General features: G+C 32.6%; 1 protein-coding gene across 2 annotated transcripts in view; it reads left to right on the plus strand.

Annotated features, from left to right (window-relative positions):
• Positions 1 to 10,347: 10,347 nt before the first annotated feature.
• LOC127708005 (ER lumen protein-retaining receptor 2) overlaps positions 10,348 to 21,860 on the plus strand; it is a 28,411-nt gene continuing 16,898 nt past the window's right edge. The window contains exon 1 of one of the 2 annotated variants that reach the window (XM_052212793.1): positions 10,348 to 10,524. In XM_052212793.1, the coding sequence (XP_052068753.1) occupies positions 10,434 to 10,524 (91 nt within the window). In that variant the 5' untranslated portion in view covers positions 10,348 to 10,433. The remainder of the gene's footprint in view (positions 10,525 to 21,860) is intronic. The other variant, XM_052212794.1, reaches the window with a different exon arrangement.

Here is a 21,860-nt window from a genome sequence, read left to right on the forward strand (position 1 = left end):
TCAATTGTTTTTCAAAATCAACATACTTATTAGATACAAACTGACACTTTAGCATTACGTGCATGTAAAGAAACCATTGAACACTTCTTATTTGATTGCGCATGTCAGTGAACTCAAGTATTTAAACGTTTGCCGCTCATTCAGATTATCATGGTTTAACAGGTCTTTATTTGCTGTGAGGAATTGACAGGGGTTTTATTGAGAGCTTTTCAGTTGCTTTATATCACACTTATTAATCATGTGATATAAGAACACGTGACCATGGTGACCTAGATTGTTATCTAGTTATATTGATGAGATTGTGAATTTTGAAAGGTACTATAAAAGGTAGTGCATCACACATGTCATATGGAGGAAGAGCAAATTTCCCAATATTTTTATCACAAATCCGCTACCAATGAACGAGCTGAGCGTTCAGTAACATTACAAGAAAGGATGTACACGAATCTGCGTAATGAGTTTTTTATTGGCAATTGGCAAAATCTTGCCTTGAAAGTAAATAAGATTCTGTTACTTATAGTATCCGATAATTGTGAAGGAGATGATTGAATGGGTTGGTAGATGTGTTTTAAACATACGGTTGACATTTGTTTACCCAACTGAACGATTCGTTCCGTGGAGTATAATGTTTTTGACCCGTCTGTCCGTCAGTCCGTCCGTCAGTACTGTTCTTGTCATCACAACTCCTTTGAAACCACACAACAGAGTTTCACGAAACTGTGTAGATAACAAGGACATACTATATTTAGATGTGCATATCGACAGGAAATTATGATTCATTTTTGTCGAGCCTGCGACTTTTGTCGCGAAAGTGAAACATAGCGATCCTATACATTCCGTCGTCGTCGTCGGAGGCGCCCACAAATATTCACTCTGTGGTTAAAGTTTTTGAAATTTTAATAACTTTCTCAAACTATCCTGGATTTCTACCAAACTTGGACAGAAGCTTGTTTATGATCATAAGATAGTATCCAGAAGTAAATTTTGTACAAAAAATCCTGTTTTCCGTATATTACTTATAAATGGGCTTAGTCTTTCTTCCAGTCAACATTACATACAGTGTTCAGTTAAAGTTTTTAAAACATTTATTAGACTCATAAACCATCCTTGATTTTTACAAAACTTAAACAGAAGCTTCTTACAATCAAAAGATAGTATCTAGAAGGAACATTTTTAATAATTTTGTAGATAATAAGAACATACTATGGTAATGTGCATATCCACAGGAAATTATGATTCAAGTTTTTGTTCTAGTAGTTATTCCCATTTGAACTTAGAATCTTGGCCTTAATATATACAGTTTGTCATCAAAACTCCTCCGAATCCACACAACAGAATTTCATGAAACTTTGTAGATAATTAGGACATACTTTATAGATGTGCATATCCATAAGAAATGTTTATCAGTTGACTTTTGTGGCAGTTATGAGTCTTTGAACTTAGGACTCTGTGATATTTTGTTTGTCCAGTGACAATGTGGGGGTATGGTGTATGTGAGCGTGCTCACAAAGGTTCATTAACTTTCATCTATATTCATTATTGTAATGTTTTATATGATTTTTGTAATAGTCCGACAAACTGCATAAGGAGGATATTTAAAATGCTGATAGCTCACGAGATAACAGACCTCAGGCAGACATGTAACCCCGGTTCGATACATAATTATGTCACCCGATCGACAATGTCGGGTGACATATTGCTTTTCCTCTGTTTCTTTTTCCCTATTATTATTATTATTATTATTATTATTTTTCTTCCACCTAATTTTGTCCGCCCGCTTTCTCAGAGCCAAAGGAACCAATCAAAATGATGGTTCACTATAACAAGGAACCCTGACTTCCGAGTTGCAGTGCAACTTTGGAACTAAAAAATTGGCTGCCATCACCATGGAAACTGAAAAATGGTGAAAAAATATAATTTTGGAGTTCGGTGAATTATTTGAGAATGCTTAAACTTAAAATCATTAGATTTTAATACAATGTAGGTGCCCACTATATACTGGTTTTGGATGATTTTGGCAATCATTGGAACTACTATGTTGCCATAGAAACTACACCAAAAATTTCAAAAATATCAAAATGCTCCAAAATTCATGAAACTTCATATAACTGTTAAATGGCAAGTCTGGATGAGACTTTTGACTTTGAAATTTCCAAAATGGCCACCGTTGCCATGGAAACTGCAATAATGTCAAACACTTTCAAAATGCTTCAAACTTAATGAAACTTGATATTATTGTTAACTGGCAAGTATAGATGTGACTTTTGGCTTTGAAATTTTCAAAATGGCTGCCGTTGCCATGGAAACGGCAAAAATGTGATTTTTTTTTTGATACTCTGAATGTAATGGAAATTTACGGAAAGATGTATAGCTATGCATATATGTGCATTCACTGTTAAACAATTTTTGAAATGGCTGCCACTTAGTGGCAATGGGGGAAGGGTGACATCCGCTATTGCTTGCAATGGCAAATCTAGTTCTATTTCCGATCCGATCAATTTTCTATCTCACTTTTGATACTGTATACTTTACGGAGAAGAAGCAAATGCCATTTTTGCTTTTATCCAAACTGGTTGAAATACAGATACTATTTCCACGCTACGCTTACAAGGGCAGTTAGTATGCCATGGACACGCACGGAATCTTCATTTCAATCAGATTGACCTTAATTAGGCTTGAGATTGAACCGACCATCTTACACTATTTGACGCAAGTAATCTTCCACAAGAATGTTAAGACGTTAGAGTGGCAAAGAAACTTTGCAACAAACTTTAAAACAAAATACAGTTGTTGCGTAAAAGGTGACCAAATATTTAGATTTCATTCAACAATGAAAATGATGTCAAAGTTGTCTTTAATGGTATACTAGTGCAATCATAATGTTAATCTAGGAAGTCGTTCATACGCCTTGCTGTTTAAGGCAATTATAAAATGATTCAGAATGTATACTTTACGTCTTTACGATATAAGTATCAATAAGGAGATATATAATGGAAACCAAGATGAATTAATGTCCCTCCGAATAGCAATACATTGTACATTGATTTACTTTTCTGTACACAAACAAACTATTGGTGGTCGGCGCAGTATTTTCAGCAAAGATACAAAATTCCAATCAGCGGAGCGGAACCAAACGTAAACCCGATCTGTAACTTATCATAGTAGACTCGCATACAAAATTCCTATCGTACAGTGATCTTGGTGAGGAAAGACATGGTGTACATAGGCAATTTGCCATCACATACCTACTCGATCGATTATCGGAAATAATCGGAGGTACATAATCGATTTGTACTCGATTATATTTCATCTTAATGCATTTGTCGTGTTGCACATGTTTTTAAATTGCAACTTAAAAATGAAAACTAAAGGTAGATATTTGTATTTTTCATAATTTATATTTGTTTATTTAATTGTTATTGTTCTTTTAAGATGGAAACAAAGTATAAGTTAAATCTACCAAACTTTTATCTCGATTACCTTCAACATGTTTAAACAGAATCGATTATTAGCATCGACTGTCTTTCAGAGATATTAACCATCGACCATCGTATATTATAGTTACAGTACTGCGGACATGTCAAAGTCGATTGAAAACATCCTATAAAGAAAAAGTAGAAAGTCTTTGCAACAGCTGAACATCAAAAACAATTAACAGTAACAAAAGGAAATCAATTCAATTACTACCAGTAAACATTTGATTTCAATTAAGCCCTGAATGGACATTATTTTGTATACCACCTTTATAAATTCTTATCTGAAAGGTGACATGCACACAATAATGAAACCCGATACATGCAATAATCTGAAGGAGTCATGATGGGTAATTTTACCGTATGTACACTAAAATGCAGAATGCATTAGATTCTGAAACGGCGTGGATTTGTCGTTTGTCGAAACCAACGACGGACCAATATGTGATTGCATGATATATATGAAACGAATAAAGAATAAGTATATTGTTATAACAAACGCTATAACTGATTGACAAGTGGTTCAGGAATCCTTTCACCCGGACTAAGATTAAGAAAAACATTTGGTCCGATTTGAAAACAGACGGTCATACATATGGATAGTTATATTGTCTTCGTCCAAAATTTGAATATGACAGTACAAAATTGTAAGAATTCGTAACATAAAAAGAGTACGCACATTAATTATGAAAAAAACATAATAAGACCGTCAATATGTTTACCAAAGGAAATACAAAAATGCACTTGAAGATTTTTTTATAATTTAAAAGATTTCCAACGTATTCTGGTAGGATGTCACAGTACAGGTAGTGTATAGGTTTGATAATTGTTGCTTGACCGTTCAGTTGCAAGTACCGGTATTTCATGCATATTCAGGATGAGAACGAAATAACTATCAATCTAACTAGTATAAGTTCTGCAACGTGGGTATAGTCCAGGATAAAGGGCGGGACATTGGGTCGTGACTGCCACTGAGAAAAGAGTATATGTTGGATAGAAGAAATTTTATCTTACAACATGCATTGTCGCCTACGGATCCCTCAAAGAGTTGTTTCAAGGGGTTCTCTGACATGAAAGGAGTATGGCAGGGAAGAATCCAGCCATTTTTAAAAGTGGGGGTTCCAACCCGGAATAAAAGGAGGGGGGTTCCAACCCAGGATAAAGGGGGAATTCCAACCCCGGACCCCTCCCCCCCCCCTCTGGATCCGCCACTATGGGGTTTTCTTGCTACGCGGCAGATGATTTAACGTTGCAATTTCGAACGGATGTAAGGTCGTCTACAGGCCGTGTTTTTTTTCTATGTTACTAAGAAAATTCTAAATCATTCCAGTTTAGTGCATGAATCAAAAAAGGTTTCAGGAATATTGCATGCAATTTTGAAAAGTGTTTATTAACATTTGGCACACTTGTAGCTCTTTTCATTCACGGTAAAAAAACATCTGTTAGATACAAAAAAAGATACGAGGAGATGCCAAAGAGGTAACAAAAATATCATATGTCAAATGAAGAGCAGGAAAGGGACACGTAACACATGACAAGGAAGGAAATATTTAAAAAAAAATGATTGTGTCTTCTTCCTTCGTGTGGAAAAGGAACGAAAAGGCAACTTTTGTGCGCCCACTTGTACTTTTTTCTTTTTGTCTTCGAACTGGCTACGGGGATTTAATGCTTTCCACAAAGAAAATGACAAATTAAATTATGCACCTCTGTGTTGACATGAATTGTCATTGATATGGTCATAATTATAAATTAACTGTTCAGGGGCGGATCCGCGGGAAGGTCTAAAAACAGGACAGAAAAACCAGGACAGTTATTTTCGACACGTTTTCATCTGTTACTTTTGTTTTACTCAACATATTGTTAAAATTAAAATTGCATAATAAAGAACAGGGTATTTACTTACATTATTTGTAAAAATAATTAAAATAAAAAATTAATAAGTTAAACAAAATCTGCCAGGACAGTTAAATTTTAAGAAAAAAATGGCTGAAATTGCCGAGAAAAATTTACTTATTATTGAAATAATTTCTCCAAAACAACTGTCTGGCGTAATATTTTTGTACAATTATAAAGTTTAGGGAATAATCATTCTAAAAATCTATAATTTAATATTTTTTTCGATTTTTAAAGGTAAAAAAATCTGCCAGGACAGTAGCCTATTACGTTAGAAATTTTGTTGAAATTAGCTCAAAATCAAAATATAAAGTTAAATATCTTCTTCAAAATGAATGTCTGGTAAGCAAATTTTGGTTCATTGGAAAGTTTAGAATATAAGCTTTATGAAAATATAACATTATATGAACTTTTATTTCATTAACACAAAAAAAATCTGCCAGGACAGTAGCCTACTCCGTTAAATTTCTGTATAAATGGCGGAAATTAACATCGCAATTTCTAACTATAAATGAAATAGTTTCTTTATTGCGATTGTCTGGCATAATATTTGGTTACTATTATAAAGTAACAGACCCAATTATAAAATAAAAATAAAGAAATCGAACAATTTTCATTTTTAAAGTAAAAAAAAATCTACCAGTACAGTAACTTATTATGTCTTAACTTGTGGAGGAATTTGTTTCAAATCGAAATAGAAAGTTGAATAGATTATTATCATTTTTGTTATTCGTTGTAAGGGGACGACCATTTGATATTCTGGGGGGGGCCAGGAGGATTTGTTTTGGATCGGTTATTTATTTTTGTAAACTAAGAGGACAGATTATCTATTTTCTGCACTATTGAAGCAAGATTTTTCATTTTCATTAAAGCAAGGGACTGATTATTTATTTTCACAACTATATTTATAATATTCGAAAACATAAAATTTTTAAATTATTTGTTTATTATAAATAATTCATGTATAGTCAAGTCATTATGTACCATTTAATCAGAATTAATTATTATCCTCTGCAGAAATGAATCTTCTATATTCCCCAATGCATATACATGTATTGCATACATACACATTATTAAAGTTTGGTTGTAACTAATGCTCTTTTAAAAGTATTGGCAAACATTTGTCGCCGAGCGGAGCGAGGCAAATTTTTTTTTGAAGGGTTTTTGAACCGCTGAAGGCCCAAGAAGCTATAGAACAAATGATGCAAAATCATGCCTTCTATGTGTTCCCCAGACCCTTTCTTAAACTGAAAATGCAAGTTCTGTTTTAATAATTTTATGACAATATTTTGGTCTCAAAGCAAAATCACGTTATAGATTCAGTGTAAGACTTAAGTTTCTAGGAACAACATCAAAAGACAAATATGCATGATAAAGCAAAAATGTAATTCACATAGTTAAGTCTGTGGCTGCTGTGTTTTTTTAAACTCATGATCAAGTTAATAATAAAATTACTAAATTACAAAATGAATGCAACACTAACAGAATACAGAAGGGCAATCAATGAACAAAAGACAAATTATAAATAAGAAACATTGATCCCGAAAAATCAGGGGCTACGTCTGAGGGAGAACAGAACTTGCTTCTTGCAAGGCACTCACGGTGAAAACAATTTGATATGGAGACAAGCGTTTGGTTTTGAAATTTCCTACATGAGGCATTTGTCTCAATGTAGTTACGGCCCTGATTTAATAAAAGTGAGGTAAGTGTTCCTGAGACAATTAACCTCAAGTTAAATGAAACCAATTTTCTGACATTTCAAGTATATTTAAATAATATTTATACTATTATTATTAAAAGATATGGGAAGTGTTTCCCGATTTTTTTTTTTTGGAAAAAAGATGAATTTATGAAGAATCTGGTGCCATCTCATACTTTCGATTAGACCTGCTGAGTTATTTATTTTCAAAACATTGCAAGTCAGGTAATTTATTTTCAAACTACCACAGAACAAACCATTTATTTTTGTGATTATCAAGGCTGAGTTATTTATTTTCAAAATCCTCCTGGCCCCCCCCAGAATATCAAATGGTCGTCCCCTAAAGTTTGAACAATAAATTTTAGGAAAAGATAAAAAATATTCATTTGATAATAGATTAATACCTCAAAAATCTGCCCAACAGTCGTCCTAAATATAGCTAAATATTTGGTTGTCACGTGCCAAACTTTACGACCAGTAATTGAATCTGTGTATTTGTGTATTCTGTTATGTCAACCGTAAACGAGCGTGTGATAATGAATACCTATGAGAAGATATCTATTGTTTTAAGTTCTAATTATTTATAAACATGATAAAGAATACAGTAGGTACACTTAAACAAATAAATAGGTAGACAAATAAATAAGTAGTAAACTTGCAAGGTTCACATAGTTAGATATTATTTATATATGTATACCCAATAAAATATTTCAAAAAGTGGTGGGATTGCATACCCTGACTCACTGCAACAAAGAATGATATATGCATTATTAGAAAATATTATATACTATCAGATTACTCAATCCATCTTGTATGTGAAAGGATTTGTAAAGGCTTTGCCTTTTGTTCAATCCCTTTGTTTAAATGTATGTTTGATATTTGAACAATAAAATATATTGAATTGAACAAAAAAATAATTTCAAATAGAAAGCTTCCGACATTGTTAATTATGCATAAAACATTCTTTTAAAACAGCTTCCATTAATCCAGGGTTTCCAGAACATATGTTATGCTCCAGTGTACTGTAATCAACAAAAAATGGCTTTCTGAGACAAGTTTTACACCTATACAGGGCCCAGTTGTACAAATTCATCATACAGGGCATTCACACGGGGTCACTTCTCTAACCAAACAATCAAATGAAGTTAATTTATTGGACAGCATGTACAGCACACTAACAACATCTTCAGAAATACCTTTCACAAATATATTCACACGATAAAAACGTCTGTTGGTCAAGATACCAGAAGTTCAAAAACAAACTAATTCCATAGATTGTGGGTTGTTCGCAATTGCAAATGCTGTAGAATTTTGTTTTGCAAGTTTTTCAGGTGGGATACATGTAGAATTTGACACTGAATTTTTAGAGAACATCTTGTGATTTGTTTGGAAAAAGTGAATTTATTCCATTTCCAAAGAAAAAAATAGCATGAAAGGTAAACCGAAATAAAAACTAGTGTGGTGGAATGTAATTGTAAGTGTGGCAAATGTGATTCAGTAGAATACATGTTAGGGTGTGAATGGCAGAAAGGAGTTAAGAAATGCAACATACATTTGAAAACACGTTTCGTGTACGGGGATGAAAGAAGGTGACACAATCCTGTGCTCTAAACACATGACTAATTAGTGAATTAAAACACCTTTTGAAGGATTTGACACCAATCAGTGACTTTGAAGATTTTATTACTGTCAAAACATAATTTACCGGACTTAATTTGTTAAGATTTTACTTCCGATATAAAAAAGAAGATTTTACAGTTTTTAACATTTGTGTTTTTTCTATTGTGTTGTATGATGATTTATATATATGTATGTGTATGAAATGTTTTTGATTAATAAAATATAAGCCTATGCCCTTTCAATGACCTGTCTGCTGCCTTTTATAAACTGAAAAGATATCAAATTAATCAACATAACAAAATAAGTAAATAATGTTTTAATGAACACAACAATAAATTATGTTTTTTAAATATATTTACTTTCCTGATTCTAACACTGATAAAGCTTAAACTGCGAAATTTGAATAAAATTTAAAAAATCATCCTTCTGAAATTATTTTAAATTTGAAACAAATTTCTTCACTAGTTCCAATGTAATAAGGTACTGTCCTGGCAGATTTGTTTTACTTAGAGAAATGATTAAAAAATAAATTTATAGATCTTTTGAATGATTTGGTCCTAATAATATCAAAAAGTATGCCAGACAATGGTAATAAAGATACTACTTTATTTATAATTAGAAAAAATACGTTGATTTCCGCCATTTATACAAACATTTAACATAGTTGGCTACTGTCCTGGCAGATTATTTTTATTTTTACAAATAAAAGTTCATAAAATTTTATATTTTCATAGAGCTGATATTTCAAACTTTCCAATGAACACAAATTTTCTTGCCAGACATGCATTTTGAAGAAAATATTCAAATTTATCCATTGATTTTGTGCGAATTTTAACAAAATTTCTGACGCAAAAGGCTACTGTCCTGGCAGATTTTTTTTGTGTTAATGAAATAAAAGTCCATAAATTTTTTACATTTTCTTAAAGCTTGTATTTTAAACTTTCCAATGAATCAAAATTTGCTTACCAGACATTCATTTTGAAGAAGATATTTAACTTTATATTTTGATTTTGAGCTAATTTCAACAAAATTTCTAACGTAATAGGCTACTGTCCTGGCAGATTTATTTACCTTTAAAAGACGAAATAAATATTGAATTATAGATTTTTGGAATGATTATTCCGTAAACTTTATAACCGCACAAAAATATTATGCCAGATAGTTGTTTTGGAGAAATTATTTCAATTATAAGTAAATTTTTCTCGGCAATTTCAGTCATTTTTTTCTTAAAATTTAACTGTCCTGGCAGATTTTGTTAAACTTATTAATTTTTTATTTTAACTATTTTTACAAATAATGTAAGTAAATACCCTGTTCTTTATTATACAATTTAAATTTTAACAATATGTTGAGTAAAACAAAAGTTACAGATGAAAACGTATCAAAAATAACTGTCCTGGTTTTATCTGTCCTGTTAATAGACCTTCCCCGGATCCGCAGCCATTTTTAAAAGGGGGTTCCTGAAACTGTTACATATGTCCCCATTCAAAAGCATTGGTAGTAAAAAAAGGGGGTTGCGCCTCGTCTGAATATAACTGTTTAGCGCTGACACGACGTCCTAAGCAATAATCAATCAATCAATCAATCAAAATGATGTCAGACGATGTCTTCCTGGTGCTAAGACTTATGATAGAATAATTGGAGTTGCTTCCCTTTTGTTGACAATTTCCCACAAGTCATTGCAGGCCACGTCCGCAGCCGCCATAGAATTTTGGTTTTGAACGTGGTACACGTACCTAGCAGTCAAAATGAATATTTTCAGACTATGTGGGGATATGTCCCATTTGGCTGCAATCATAATTTTGTTATTGAAGATGTGGAAGACTCGTTCTGTTGCTGGTAAGTTCGTGCTTTCTATGAAAAATCGTCTGAAGACCTTGTCAACCGTTACCGGCTTGTCGACTGTTCTGACACTGTTTTCAATGACGTGGTCTTTACCAAAACAAAGTAATAACTCATGGATCATCTACGATTGCAACAGCGAAACAATAAATGTATCTTCCCTGTTGTATCAGTGTGTGATTCAAATAAAAAAAGATTGCAAGGAATATTGTAAATGCATGTTAAAATACGTGGCCAGATGTTTATGATTGATATATTTTTATATCAAATGTACACATATGCATATTGACAGTTTGTACACATATAACCCTGCAGTATTTTGAAACATAAACAATTGTACTCTGACTACATTTTTTTATTTTCAAACAGGTTTGCATATATTCATTTTTTTTCATTCGAAAAACCATCAGCTGGGGGTTGGAACAACTGCCAACATCAGTATCATCAGCAGTGAGATTCTGAGCTGCATAAACTTTGAAGGCATGTTCTGAAATACACCTGGCAACACCAAGATGTACATAATTTTAATTGCAAAAAGCTCAAATCCATAATTTTTATGCCATTATGCCAATTTATGGCCAAATATGGTGGTCCTGTATTTGAAAGTTAATGGTCTCACTACATTTGTAATTAATTTAGCAACAAGAAATTCATATACATGTACTTTTAAAAACAATAATTAAAGCACTAATTTGACAATATGAGACTGCAATTTTATTAAAATATTATACTGGTCGACATGTTTTGCCTACCAGCATGACCAGGCAGGCGTCATATGGACAATTAAGTACATACAGAAATAAAGTACTGAAGAATAAATAAAGCTTAGGCCAGGGAAAAATGGTTGTTGGTTTCTCCTAACCTGACCGGGTCTACTTTAAACTGCCAGGTTGGATTTTTTTTTTGACAACGAAAAAGAAAAAAAACAATGGCCATGCCTTGTTCCGATCCAGCATTGTTAACAAATATTTTTTCGTATGTGTTTCAGCTTTGTTGTTTAAAGCATAACAATGTCAAGGTAATTTTGTTCCCGCCTTGGTTTCTAGATTGCAGAAACTTTTAACAGATCAGAAAGATAACACTGAATTAAATCGTTTCGCTCACCTGATGTTTAGATCCCCAAAATGGCCAACTCGGCACCAAATGCCAGTATTCTATCAAGATTGGATACCGGGTCTACTTTAAACTGCCAGGTTGGTTATTTTTTTTTTGACAACGAAAAAGAAAAAAAACAATGGCCGTGTCTTGTTCCGATCCAGCATTGTTAACAAATATTTTTTCGTATGTGTTTCAGCTTTGTTGTTTAAAGCATAACAATGTCAAGGTAATTCTGTTCCCGCCTTGGTTTCTAGATTGCAGAAACTTTTAACAGATCAGAAAGATAACACTGAATTAAATCGTTTCGCTCACCTGATGTTTAGATCCCCAAAATGGCCAACTCGGCACCAAATGTCAGTATTCTATCAAGATTGGATACATACGGACACCAGTTCTTAATTTTATTAAAGTCACCTAGGTTTATTAATACCAGTTATCAAGTAAATAAATATTTGTTCTACACGCAGTCTATACTATTTAATACACACAAAAAAAACCATAAAAAATCCTACCTGCCGCAGTGTTCTCCCCAGGATTTTTGGATAGTACCAGAGTAACGCGTGTGGACTGCTTGGTGAAATGATTCATACAATCAGTTGTGTCGCGTTGCATCGCTTAGCTATATTTCTAGTAACTGTAGTTTTTATGCCTCCTGTTTTGTTTTAATGCTGTTGTACTGTGTTATGTAGCCATTGAAATTTATTGGTAAAAAAGAAGTAAATCAATAAACAGTTTGACATGTAAACATTAATATTTTTTAAAAATAAATAAAACATGATACATTACAAAACATTCATCTAAATTTAAAGTTATTAAATCTTTTATAAAATCAATGATCAATTAGAATAAAATATCATTCAAAAGAGAAAAAAAATGTTCAATTTAAAAAACTTTCTTATTTCTAGAATGAAAGATGTTGTATTGTGAAAGGATTCCTGTCATAAGGAGATATAAAATTAACAAGAATAAATATTGTATTATTATTTGAACCAGTTTCTATCTTAAATTTTAATAAAAAGAAATTTTTCATAAATTTCAAAACATTTTGCCTTAGATTTCATGTAAATATTAACTTTTCTTGTCTTTAGTGATAATCAAACATAGATACAGACTTAATACTGCACTGAAATCTAAATATTTTTTTGTCATGATCCATTTAAAAAGAATTCCTAAATCTATAAATTTATCCTAGTTCTATAGATCTATAAGTAACCCTATTCAATGTCAACAACTAAGTCTCCCTATTTTCTCGCCTAAATGACAGGAAGTAGATATAAATAGATTTAACATGTGCTTATGGATAAAATTTGCAAATCACTTCTGTTATTCATTAATTATCATATGGATATAGATATCCAGTTTGAAGGTACAGTCATGCATTTTATTTATAAAATAGAATAGATTGCAGTTAATTATAAATAATCTTGGGTATTCTATGTGAACTAACTGGGTCATGTGATCCGTCCCCTTTGAATAACTTGTTGACAGATACTATGATAGTTTGAAACCGGAATATCATGCAATATAAACTATGTCAAAATTAAAGATAATTTGGCCATGGTTTAATCAGAGACATATAATACTATTATATAAGTATTGAGAAGTGTATAATGGTCAATTATACATAATGAGCCAACTTTATAATGTACAAAATGTGTACCGTCGTGTGTACAACTATCGGGTCAACACGGTTTGTGTATATAGTATTTGCCGACTTGTCAGGTGGTGAATGAAGCCATAAAATAGTTATCTACGATCATAAAGTTATGATCTAATTAAAACACAAAAGAATCATTTTACAAGTGTTAATTACATCGATTAAATCCAATCAACAAAGGTTAACCTCATAAAGGTAAATCGATCACGTGGTGTAAACAATCTGAACTGGTTTGAACTGGTCAAATTTCACCTGGAATTTTATACCGCACGGAAAAGATTTAACAAGTCGTTTAAAACTTTACCGATTTTTTGATTTTTTAACTAAAAATTTTAGCACCACAGAGAAATATAATACATTGCGGTAAGAACAATACCACCACGGTAAAAAATTATACATCGCGGGCCCACTGTCCTTTAAGGCCCTGGGGAGAACACTGCTGCCGGGCCTTGAAAATTTTCCAACAAGTTATGGGATTTTATTCATAAATAAGGTTTTTTTTTTCTAGTTGTAGGACAATAACTCAAAAATGCTCTCAGCAGTTTTCATGAAACTTTGGTGACTGTTTATCAGGGCCTAATCTAGGATTTTGAAGAGGGAGAAGTGACTTCTCCTTCCATGAGAGAGAAGGGAGAAGTGGTCAACTTCTTGGAGAAGTGAGATTCCATTACCGTTTTGGTTGCATCATGTTTTCAAGCTTATCACTAGGGAAATTGTTTTATATTCAATAAAAGATGTACTTGCAGTTTTTTCATATGTTATTGTACACAATGTATATATAGAAAGTTCTTAATAAAAAGGTTTAAACAATATATAGTTGTTATTTATTTATTGATACCATAATGTGTTCTAAATAAAATTTGTTGATTGGGACATGAGGGAGTAGCCTAGTAATATTATCAAGATTATGATGCATTAAATTCATGTGCATCTGCCTCAATTTATTTTTATAACTCAAGAAAAATATGATGAATTTCACGACTGGGAGTTTAATTTATATCACTACTTGTCATTGTTTTGTAAAACATTATTGAATGTCCAGGACATTTATGTTAGTTGTAGTAAATTGAGATTATCGTTAAAGATTGTAAGTCTATAAATGAAAATATCTTTCAATCTCAAGTTAATTATCCGATAAAGAGCTAATTTCTATCATTTTTAGCTCACCTGACCTGAAAGGTCAAGTGAGCTTTTCTCATCACTTTGCGTCCGTCGTCCTGCGTCCGTCGTCCGTCGTCCGTAAACTTTTACAAAAATCTTCTCCTCTGAAACTACTGGGCCAAATTTAACCAAACTTGGCCACAATCATCATTGGGGTATCTAGTTTTAAAAATGTGTGGCGTGACCTGGTCAACCAACCAAGATGGCCGCCACGGCTAAAAATAGAACATAGGGGTAAAATGCAGTTTTTAGCTTATAACTCAAAAACCAAAGCATTAAGAGCAAATCTGACATGGGGTAAAATTGTTCATCAGGTCAAGATCTATCTGCCCTGTAATTTTCAGATGAATCGGACAACCCGGTATTGGGTTGCTGCCCCTGAATTGGTAATTTTAAGGAAATTTTGCTGTTTTTGGTTATTATCTTGAATATTATTATAGATAGAGATAAACTGTAAACAGCAATAATGTTCAGCAAAGTAAGATTAACAAATGAGTCAACATGACTGAAATGGTCAGTTGACCCGTTTAGGAGTTATTGCCCTTTATAGTCAATTTTTAACCATTTTTCGTAAATCTTAGTTATCTTTTACAAAAATCTTCTCCTCTGAAACAACTGGGCAAAACTAAACCAAACTTGGCCACAATCATCATTGGGGTATCTAGTTTAAAAAATGTGTGGCGTGACCCGGCCAACCAACCAAGATGGCGGCCACAGCTAAAAATAAAACATAGGGGTAAAATGCAGTTTTTGGCTTATAACTCAAAAACCAAAGCATTTAGAGCAAATCTGACATGAAGTAAAATTGTTTATCAGGTCAAGATCTATCTGCCCTGAAATTTTCAGATGGATCGAACAACCTGTTGTTGGGTTGCTGCCCCTGAATTGGTAATTTTAAGGAAATTTTGCTGTTTTTGGTTATTATCTTGAATATTATTATAGATAGAGATAAACTGTAAACAGCAATAATGTTCAGCAAAGTAAGATTAACAAATAAGTCAACATGACTGAAATGGTCAGTTGACCCCTTTAGGAGTTATTGCCCTTTATAGTCAATTTTTAACAATTTTTCGTAAATCTTAGTAATCTTTTACAAAAATCTTCTCCTCTGAAACTACGTGGCCAAATTAAACCAAACTTGGCCACAATCATCATTTGGTTATCTAGTTTTAAAAATGTGTGGCGTGACCTGGTCAACCAACCAAGATGGCCGCCACGGCTAAAAATAGAACATAGGGGTAAAATTCAGTTTTTGGCTTTTAACTCAAAAACCAAAGCATTTAAAGCAAATCTGACATGAAGTAAAATTGTTTATCAGGTCAAGATCTATCTGCCCTGAAATTTTCAGATGAATAGGACAACCCGTTGTTGGGTTGCTGCCTTTGAATTGGTAATTTTAGGGTAATTTTGCTGTTTTTGGTTATTATCTTGAATATTATTATAGATAGAGATAAACTGTAAAAAACAATAAATGTTGGCAAAGTAAGATCTACAAATAAGTCAACATGACCGAAATTGTCAGTTGACCCCTTTAGGAGTTATTGCCCTTTATAGTCAATTTTTAACCATTTTTTCGTAAATCTTAGTAATCTTTTACAAAAATCTTCTCCTCTGAAACTACTGGGCCAAGTTAATTATAGATAGAGATAATTGTAAGCAGGAAAAATGTTCAGTAAATTAAGATGTACAAACACATCACCATCACCAAAACACAATTTTGTCATGAATCCATCTGCGTCCTTTATTTAATATTCACATAGACCAAGGTGAGCGACACAGGCTCTTTAGAGCCTCTAGTTTAAAAATGTCATCCATATCAATGAAGTGGTCATGAGAAAAAATCCACTGCTGATCACAATCTCGAGTGTCGTACGTTTGCAATCACATTATCCATCAGCTGTCTTTCTACCTTTTATATTTCAATTTTTATTCAATGAATATAATAAATCTACCGTTAATTCCCACCCTTTACCAACCGAATAGTAAAATTGATCGACTCGTGTAGGTAATACAAATAAAACAAATCAGCTGAGTGATTACGCAACATCCTCAGATGAAAATCATCGTAAAACGTTAACTTAAACAGACAGTCAGTTTTCCGTTTTCACAGTTTTGAAAGTTATATCCGAGGATGTTCAAAGTCGCCGTTGTATTTATTTAATTTGATCGTTTACAGTATTAGTCCTGGGTCGTTTCGAAAATCTCGATTTGCCTTATCAGCCGCCATTTTTTTTACCTGTGAGACTTGTCAATCACAAGTTGTCTCCCTTTTACCGATTTTGATAGCGATTTGACTTCGCTATGAAATCAGTCGGCCGGCGAGATTTAGCAATTTCCAAAATTCTTTGGCGACTTAAATCATCATTTCGCCGGCAAGATTATGGCCTGTGTTTATAAAGTAAGGTCCCTTTGATTTTTTATGAATTTCTGATATGACATTGAGGAGCTAGCCTATGGAACTTTATTCATTGAAAAAGCGACGGATGTAACATGTGCTCATGCAGTGTGTGAAACCTCCACTCGCCAACTCTTCAAAGGCGAGTAAGAAACAAATATGGGGAGCACTGATACTTGGTATCTCGCAAATGTGAGGAGTGATATAAAATACTTCAACTGGCCAGAAAAAAATTCTCTGGCCAGTTGAAGTATTTTGACAGTTGTCAGGTCTTATATTATCAAAGGTCCATGATTTTTAAGTCTATTGAACTAATTTCAATGTGCAGTGTTACTAATTACATGACTAAAAATGATATTCATAGCTCCTAAACAGTTTTTTATCGGGATTGGCAAACTAAAACATTATTATGACATTGTATGATGACCTTGACACTTCATTGAATCAGCATGCTAAAACCTAAATAAAATTTAGAATGGATACGGGGAATGTGTCAAAGAGACAACAGCCGAAGGTCATCAAAGGGTTTTCAACACAGCAAGAAAATCCTGCATCCTTAGACAGGCTTCAGCTGGCCCCTAAACAAAAATGTGTACTAGTTCAGTGAAAATGGAAGTCATACTAAACTCCAAAATATATAAATGAACTAAAATTAAAAATCATACAAGACTAACAAAGGCCAGAGGCTCCTGACTTGGAACAGGTGCAAAAATGCGGCGGGGTTAAACATGTTTTGTGAGATCTCAACCCTCCCCCTATACCTCGAGCCAATGTAGAAAAAAAATCGAACACACAGTAAAAATCAGTTTAAAAGAAGTCTGAGTCTGACATCAAAATAGGTAACAAAAGAAACTACTGGTAAGCAAAATGACAATGATACATAAATTGACAAAGGACTACTACATGTACTACATGTACTAGCAAAGAAAAAACATTGTTGCTTGCTCATTTGTCATCTTTTAGAAATAAAATAATTATAATTATTGAATATGGATCGTAAATCCATCCATCGAAAAATACATGTGACAATCAACAGGGAATCAGTGCAGCATCTGTATAATGTCACTAGTAAATAATTTCACTGGTCTTATCTTTGACGAATTTGGCAAGTTACATTTATATCTACCTGCCAAAGAAACGTTTTGACAATTATACACACAGAAGCGTAATGTTAAACTACGGACACTTGTCAGCTGTTCATTACAATCTTTTTGTTTTAAAAAGTTGTATACCAAATATCTTAAACATATTTAATTTTAATGCTGAATCAACATGTTCTCTGCAAATAAGATGATGGAATTAGAAGTTTTTGTGTTTGAAATGATTTTATTTCATATGTATAGATTCTTATTATTTTATTGATACTGTGCATTATTAAACACATGTCATAAAGCATAAAAAGTTGTTCAAAGCAGCTGTTTCCAAACCCACACAGTATAGTCAGTAAATTTATCATGCGTAAATAGTTTTATCTTAATAATAAAAAAAATAAACAAAAAAATGTGCACTATGTAATCAATTTTGTTAATAATTATAAAATTGTTAATTTTGACTATATATACGTCTCCTAAGCCATGCATAGTACAAGTGACATAAACTTCAATGTGTTGAAGGCGGAAGTACATGTAGAAGTAAAAATTCATATTGCATATCATAATTTATGACATATTGCTTCAGGTCACAATAGTTCACTCTAAAAAAGAGTTACACCCCCTTGAAATATTGCACCTTAAAAATTTCTGGGGAGAACACTGTTTGATGTACATGCACTTCCCTGCAAAATGGGATAGCTGTAGGTTAAACTTAATCCTATTGTCACCAAGGTCCCACAGAGCACTGTTAGATAAGGGGGAGCTAACTCGTATGTGCTGGAACCAAGGGACAGGGGGTCAGTCTATCGCTAGACTTAATGTTCTGATAGGCATAGCTAAAACGCAAGGAAGGTTTTCATAATTTAATCAACGATAACAATTTAGATGAATGATGATAACAATCAATTAGTAAATAATGCCAAATAATAATAATAATTAAAGTACAAAGTATCAAATCTAAATATCAAATCCGAAGTAAAACTATTTCTCCTTACAATGTAAAATAAATGCCAAAACTACTAAATCATAAAATGAACTTAATCTCAAAATCAAAATGTAAAAGTCTCAAAAATAAAAGATTCTCAAAAGTATTTTCCAAAGTTAAATTATGAGTCAGAGATAAATTTTGTCTCAACACTAAACCGTCAACTGGTAGACTGGTAGACAGTCTTGTAGGTCCAGTATCATGACGTGAGTAGTGAGAGGTTACGGTTCCGAAACACTGACTGTTTTCTAAAAAATTCTCAAAAATAAAAGGTGAGTCAAAAATACATTTTTGTCTAAACACTACAAAGTCAACTGGTAGACTGATCAACAGTCTTACAGATCCAGTATAGTAGACTTTAGCAGTGCAAGTTTAGGTTTCCGAAAGGTGACTGCTTTTCCAAAATTTTACAACGTTATTTATACTAAAACCAAAAACTAATGAATAAGACTCGACATGTCAATAGTACTCTCATTAGCGAAAATAGACTTTAATTAACAAAGCCTAATCCTATAATGTTTTGATAAAATCTTAAACTTTCCAAGTGACATATGCTAATTACAATTAATATTTCAAAACAAAGTGCTTAGAGCAAACTGTGACATTTCGAGTATTAATGCCACAGCATAGGTAAAAATCAATTAAACCAAAATTAATTAAAAATTTTACAAAATACAAATATAAAATTTTCTTTCTTAAAATAAAACATATTTTTTATCCAAAATAACACTAACACAAATATAAGCCAAATATCACACCATGACATATTCCCCCCTACTCTTATATGTTTGTCCCCAAACATGATATAAACATTCACATTAGTTACCCCTATAAAAATCTGAATACACTCTGTACAAACTATAACCTGGTGCCAAAAAATAAATATACCAACAATTTATTTCAATGTGCTAGCTTCCAGCAACCTGTTTTCCTTGTTAGGAAATTTAACAGATGAATTATAAAATAATATCCCTGTAATCCAAAATTCAAATTGATGTAGTAAAAAGAACCAACAGGCGTGCACTCCTACTAATTCCTAGAACTACAAAAAAAAAGATAGAAACTGATTGTTTTCTATGTACTACTGTCTTGGAAGGTTGCTATGGTAACATGACCAGCACTGTCATGATGTTCACTAATGTCTAAATGATCTGAGTTGGTAATGTCAAAGTTCTGTTCTTTTAGTCTGTTTTCGCTTTGTTATTTCACAAAAAGTTTAATCCTATAAATAAGCTCTAGCAAGTTATGTTAAAAAATTATGAATTTCTGCTAAGATGTCCAAAAGAAAGTTGAAGCACTATTTCTCCGATTATTTCATGCACTTCTCCACAGACACCTATTGCACTACTGATTGTTGATTTCTGTATCGCTGTAGTGGTGTTTAGACGATACAACTGATGTTGGCTGATACAGCTAAAAGATGCTCCGCTGTCAACTAAACATCTCACTTGAAGGTTCTCTAGTCCAATTTCGACAAAGTTCCTCTCCATGGTTGTTGTAAACTGGAAACTTGTGGTTCCTGGTATTACACTGGAAAGCTTGGCACATCTGTCTTTTTGGCAGCACCATCCTTTTGAAATTCTTTTTCTTCCCATGATATTTCTATTCCAATTACCAAACTGAAACTAAAAGGAATTTTTGTCAATATCTTGTTTCTGTCAATACTCTATCTTAATGTACTCTTAATATTTAATTAATTACGCTATTAAAATCTCTCCTGAACTGAACGTTTACTTCTGTAATGTTTTGCACAAACAAATTTTATAAAATTACAGATTCACACCAAGAATCAACATACATCTATACTTTTCACTAAAAAATATTAAAGTGTAATATAAAAAGCAAGATGTACTTATCTTTTAGTTGTGTGTTGTTGAATCTGCAACTTGTCTCTGCTGTTACTGGTTCTCTCTTCCTCTCATTGTCTCTCCTGCTGTTGTCTCAATTTTGAAAATTTAAGTTTTAGATAATTTTGAATGAATTTTGCCAACCTACATTCTAGCTATGCAGTTTCAGAATCTTATTTGTGTCGTGCTCGGGTCGAACTCCCCCATATCTGTCACCAAGGTCCCACAGAGCACTGTTAGATAAGGGGGAGCTAACTCGTATGTGCTGGAACCAAGGGACAGGGGGTCAGTCTATCACTAGACTTAATGTTCTGATAGGCATAGCTAAAACGCAAGGAAGGTTTTCATAATTTAATCAACGATAACAATTTAGATGAATGATGATAACAATCAATTAGTAAATAATGCCAAATAATAATAATAATTAAAGTACAAAGTATCAAATCTAAATATCAAATCCAAAGTAAAACTATTTCTCCTTACAATGTAAAATAAATGCCAAAACTACTAAATCATAAAATGAACTTAATCTCAAAATCAAAATGTAAAAGTCTCAAAAATAAAAGATTCTCAAAAGTATTTTCCAAAGTTAAATTATGAGTCAGAGATAAATTTTGTCTCAACACTAAACCGTCAACTGGTAGACTGGTAGACAGTCTTGTAGGTCCAGTATCATGACGTGAGTAGTGAGAGGTTACGGTTCCGAAACACTGACTGTTTTCTAAAAAATTCTCAAAAATAAAAGGTGAGTCAAAAATACATTTTTGTCTAAACACTACAAAGTCAACTGGTAGACTGATCAACAGTCTTACAGATCCAGTATAGTAGACTTTAGCAGTGCAAGTTTAGGTTTCCGAAAGGTGACTGCTTTTCCAAAATTTTACAACGTTATTTATACTAAAACCAAAAACTAATGAATAAGACTCGACATGTCAATAGTACTCTCATTAGCGAAAATAGACTTTAATTAACAAAGCCTAATCCTATAATGTTTTGATAAAATCTTAAACTTTCCAAGTGACATATGCTAATTACAATTAATATTTCAAAACAAAGTGCTTAGAGCAAACTGTGACATTTCGAGTATTAATGCCACAGC

Source organism: Mytilus californianus, unplaced genomic scaffold, assembly GCF_021869535.1.
Source record: "Mytilus californianus isolate M0D057914Y unplaced genomic scaffold, xbMytCali1.0.p SCAF_7, whole genome shotgun sequence".
NCBI classification, from domain to species: Eukaryota; Metazoa; Mollusca; class Bivalvia; order Mytilida; family Mytilidae; genus Mytilus; species Mytilus californianus.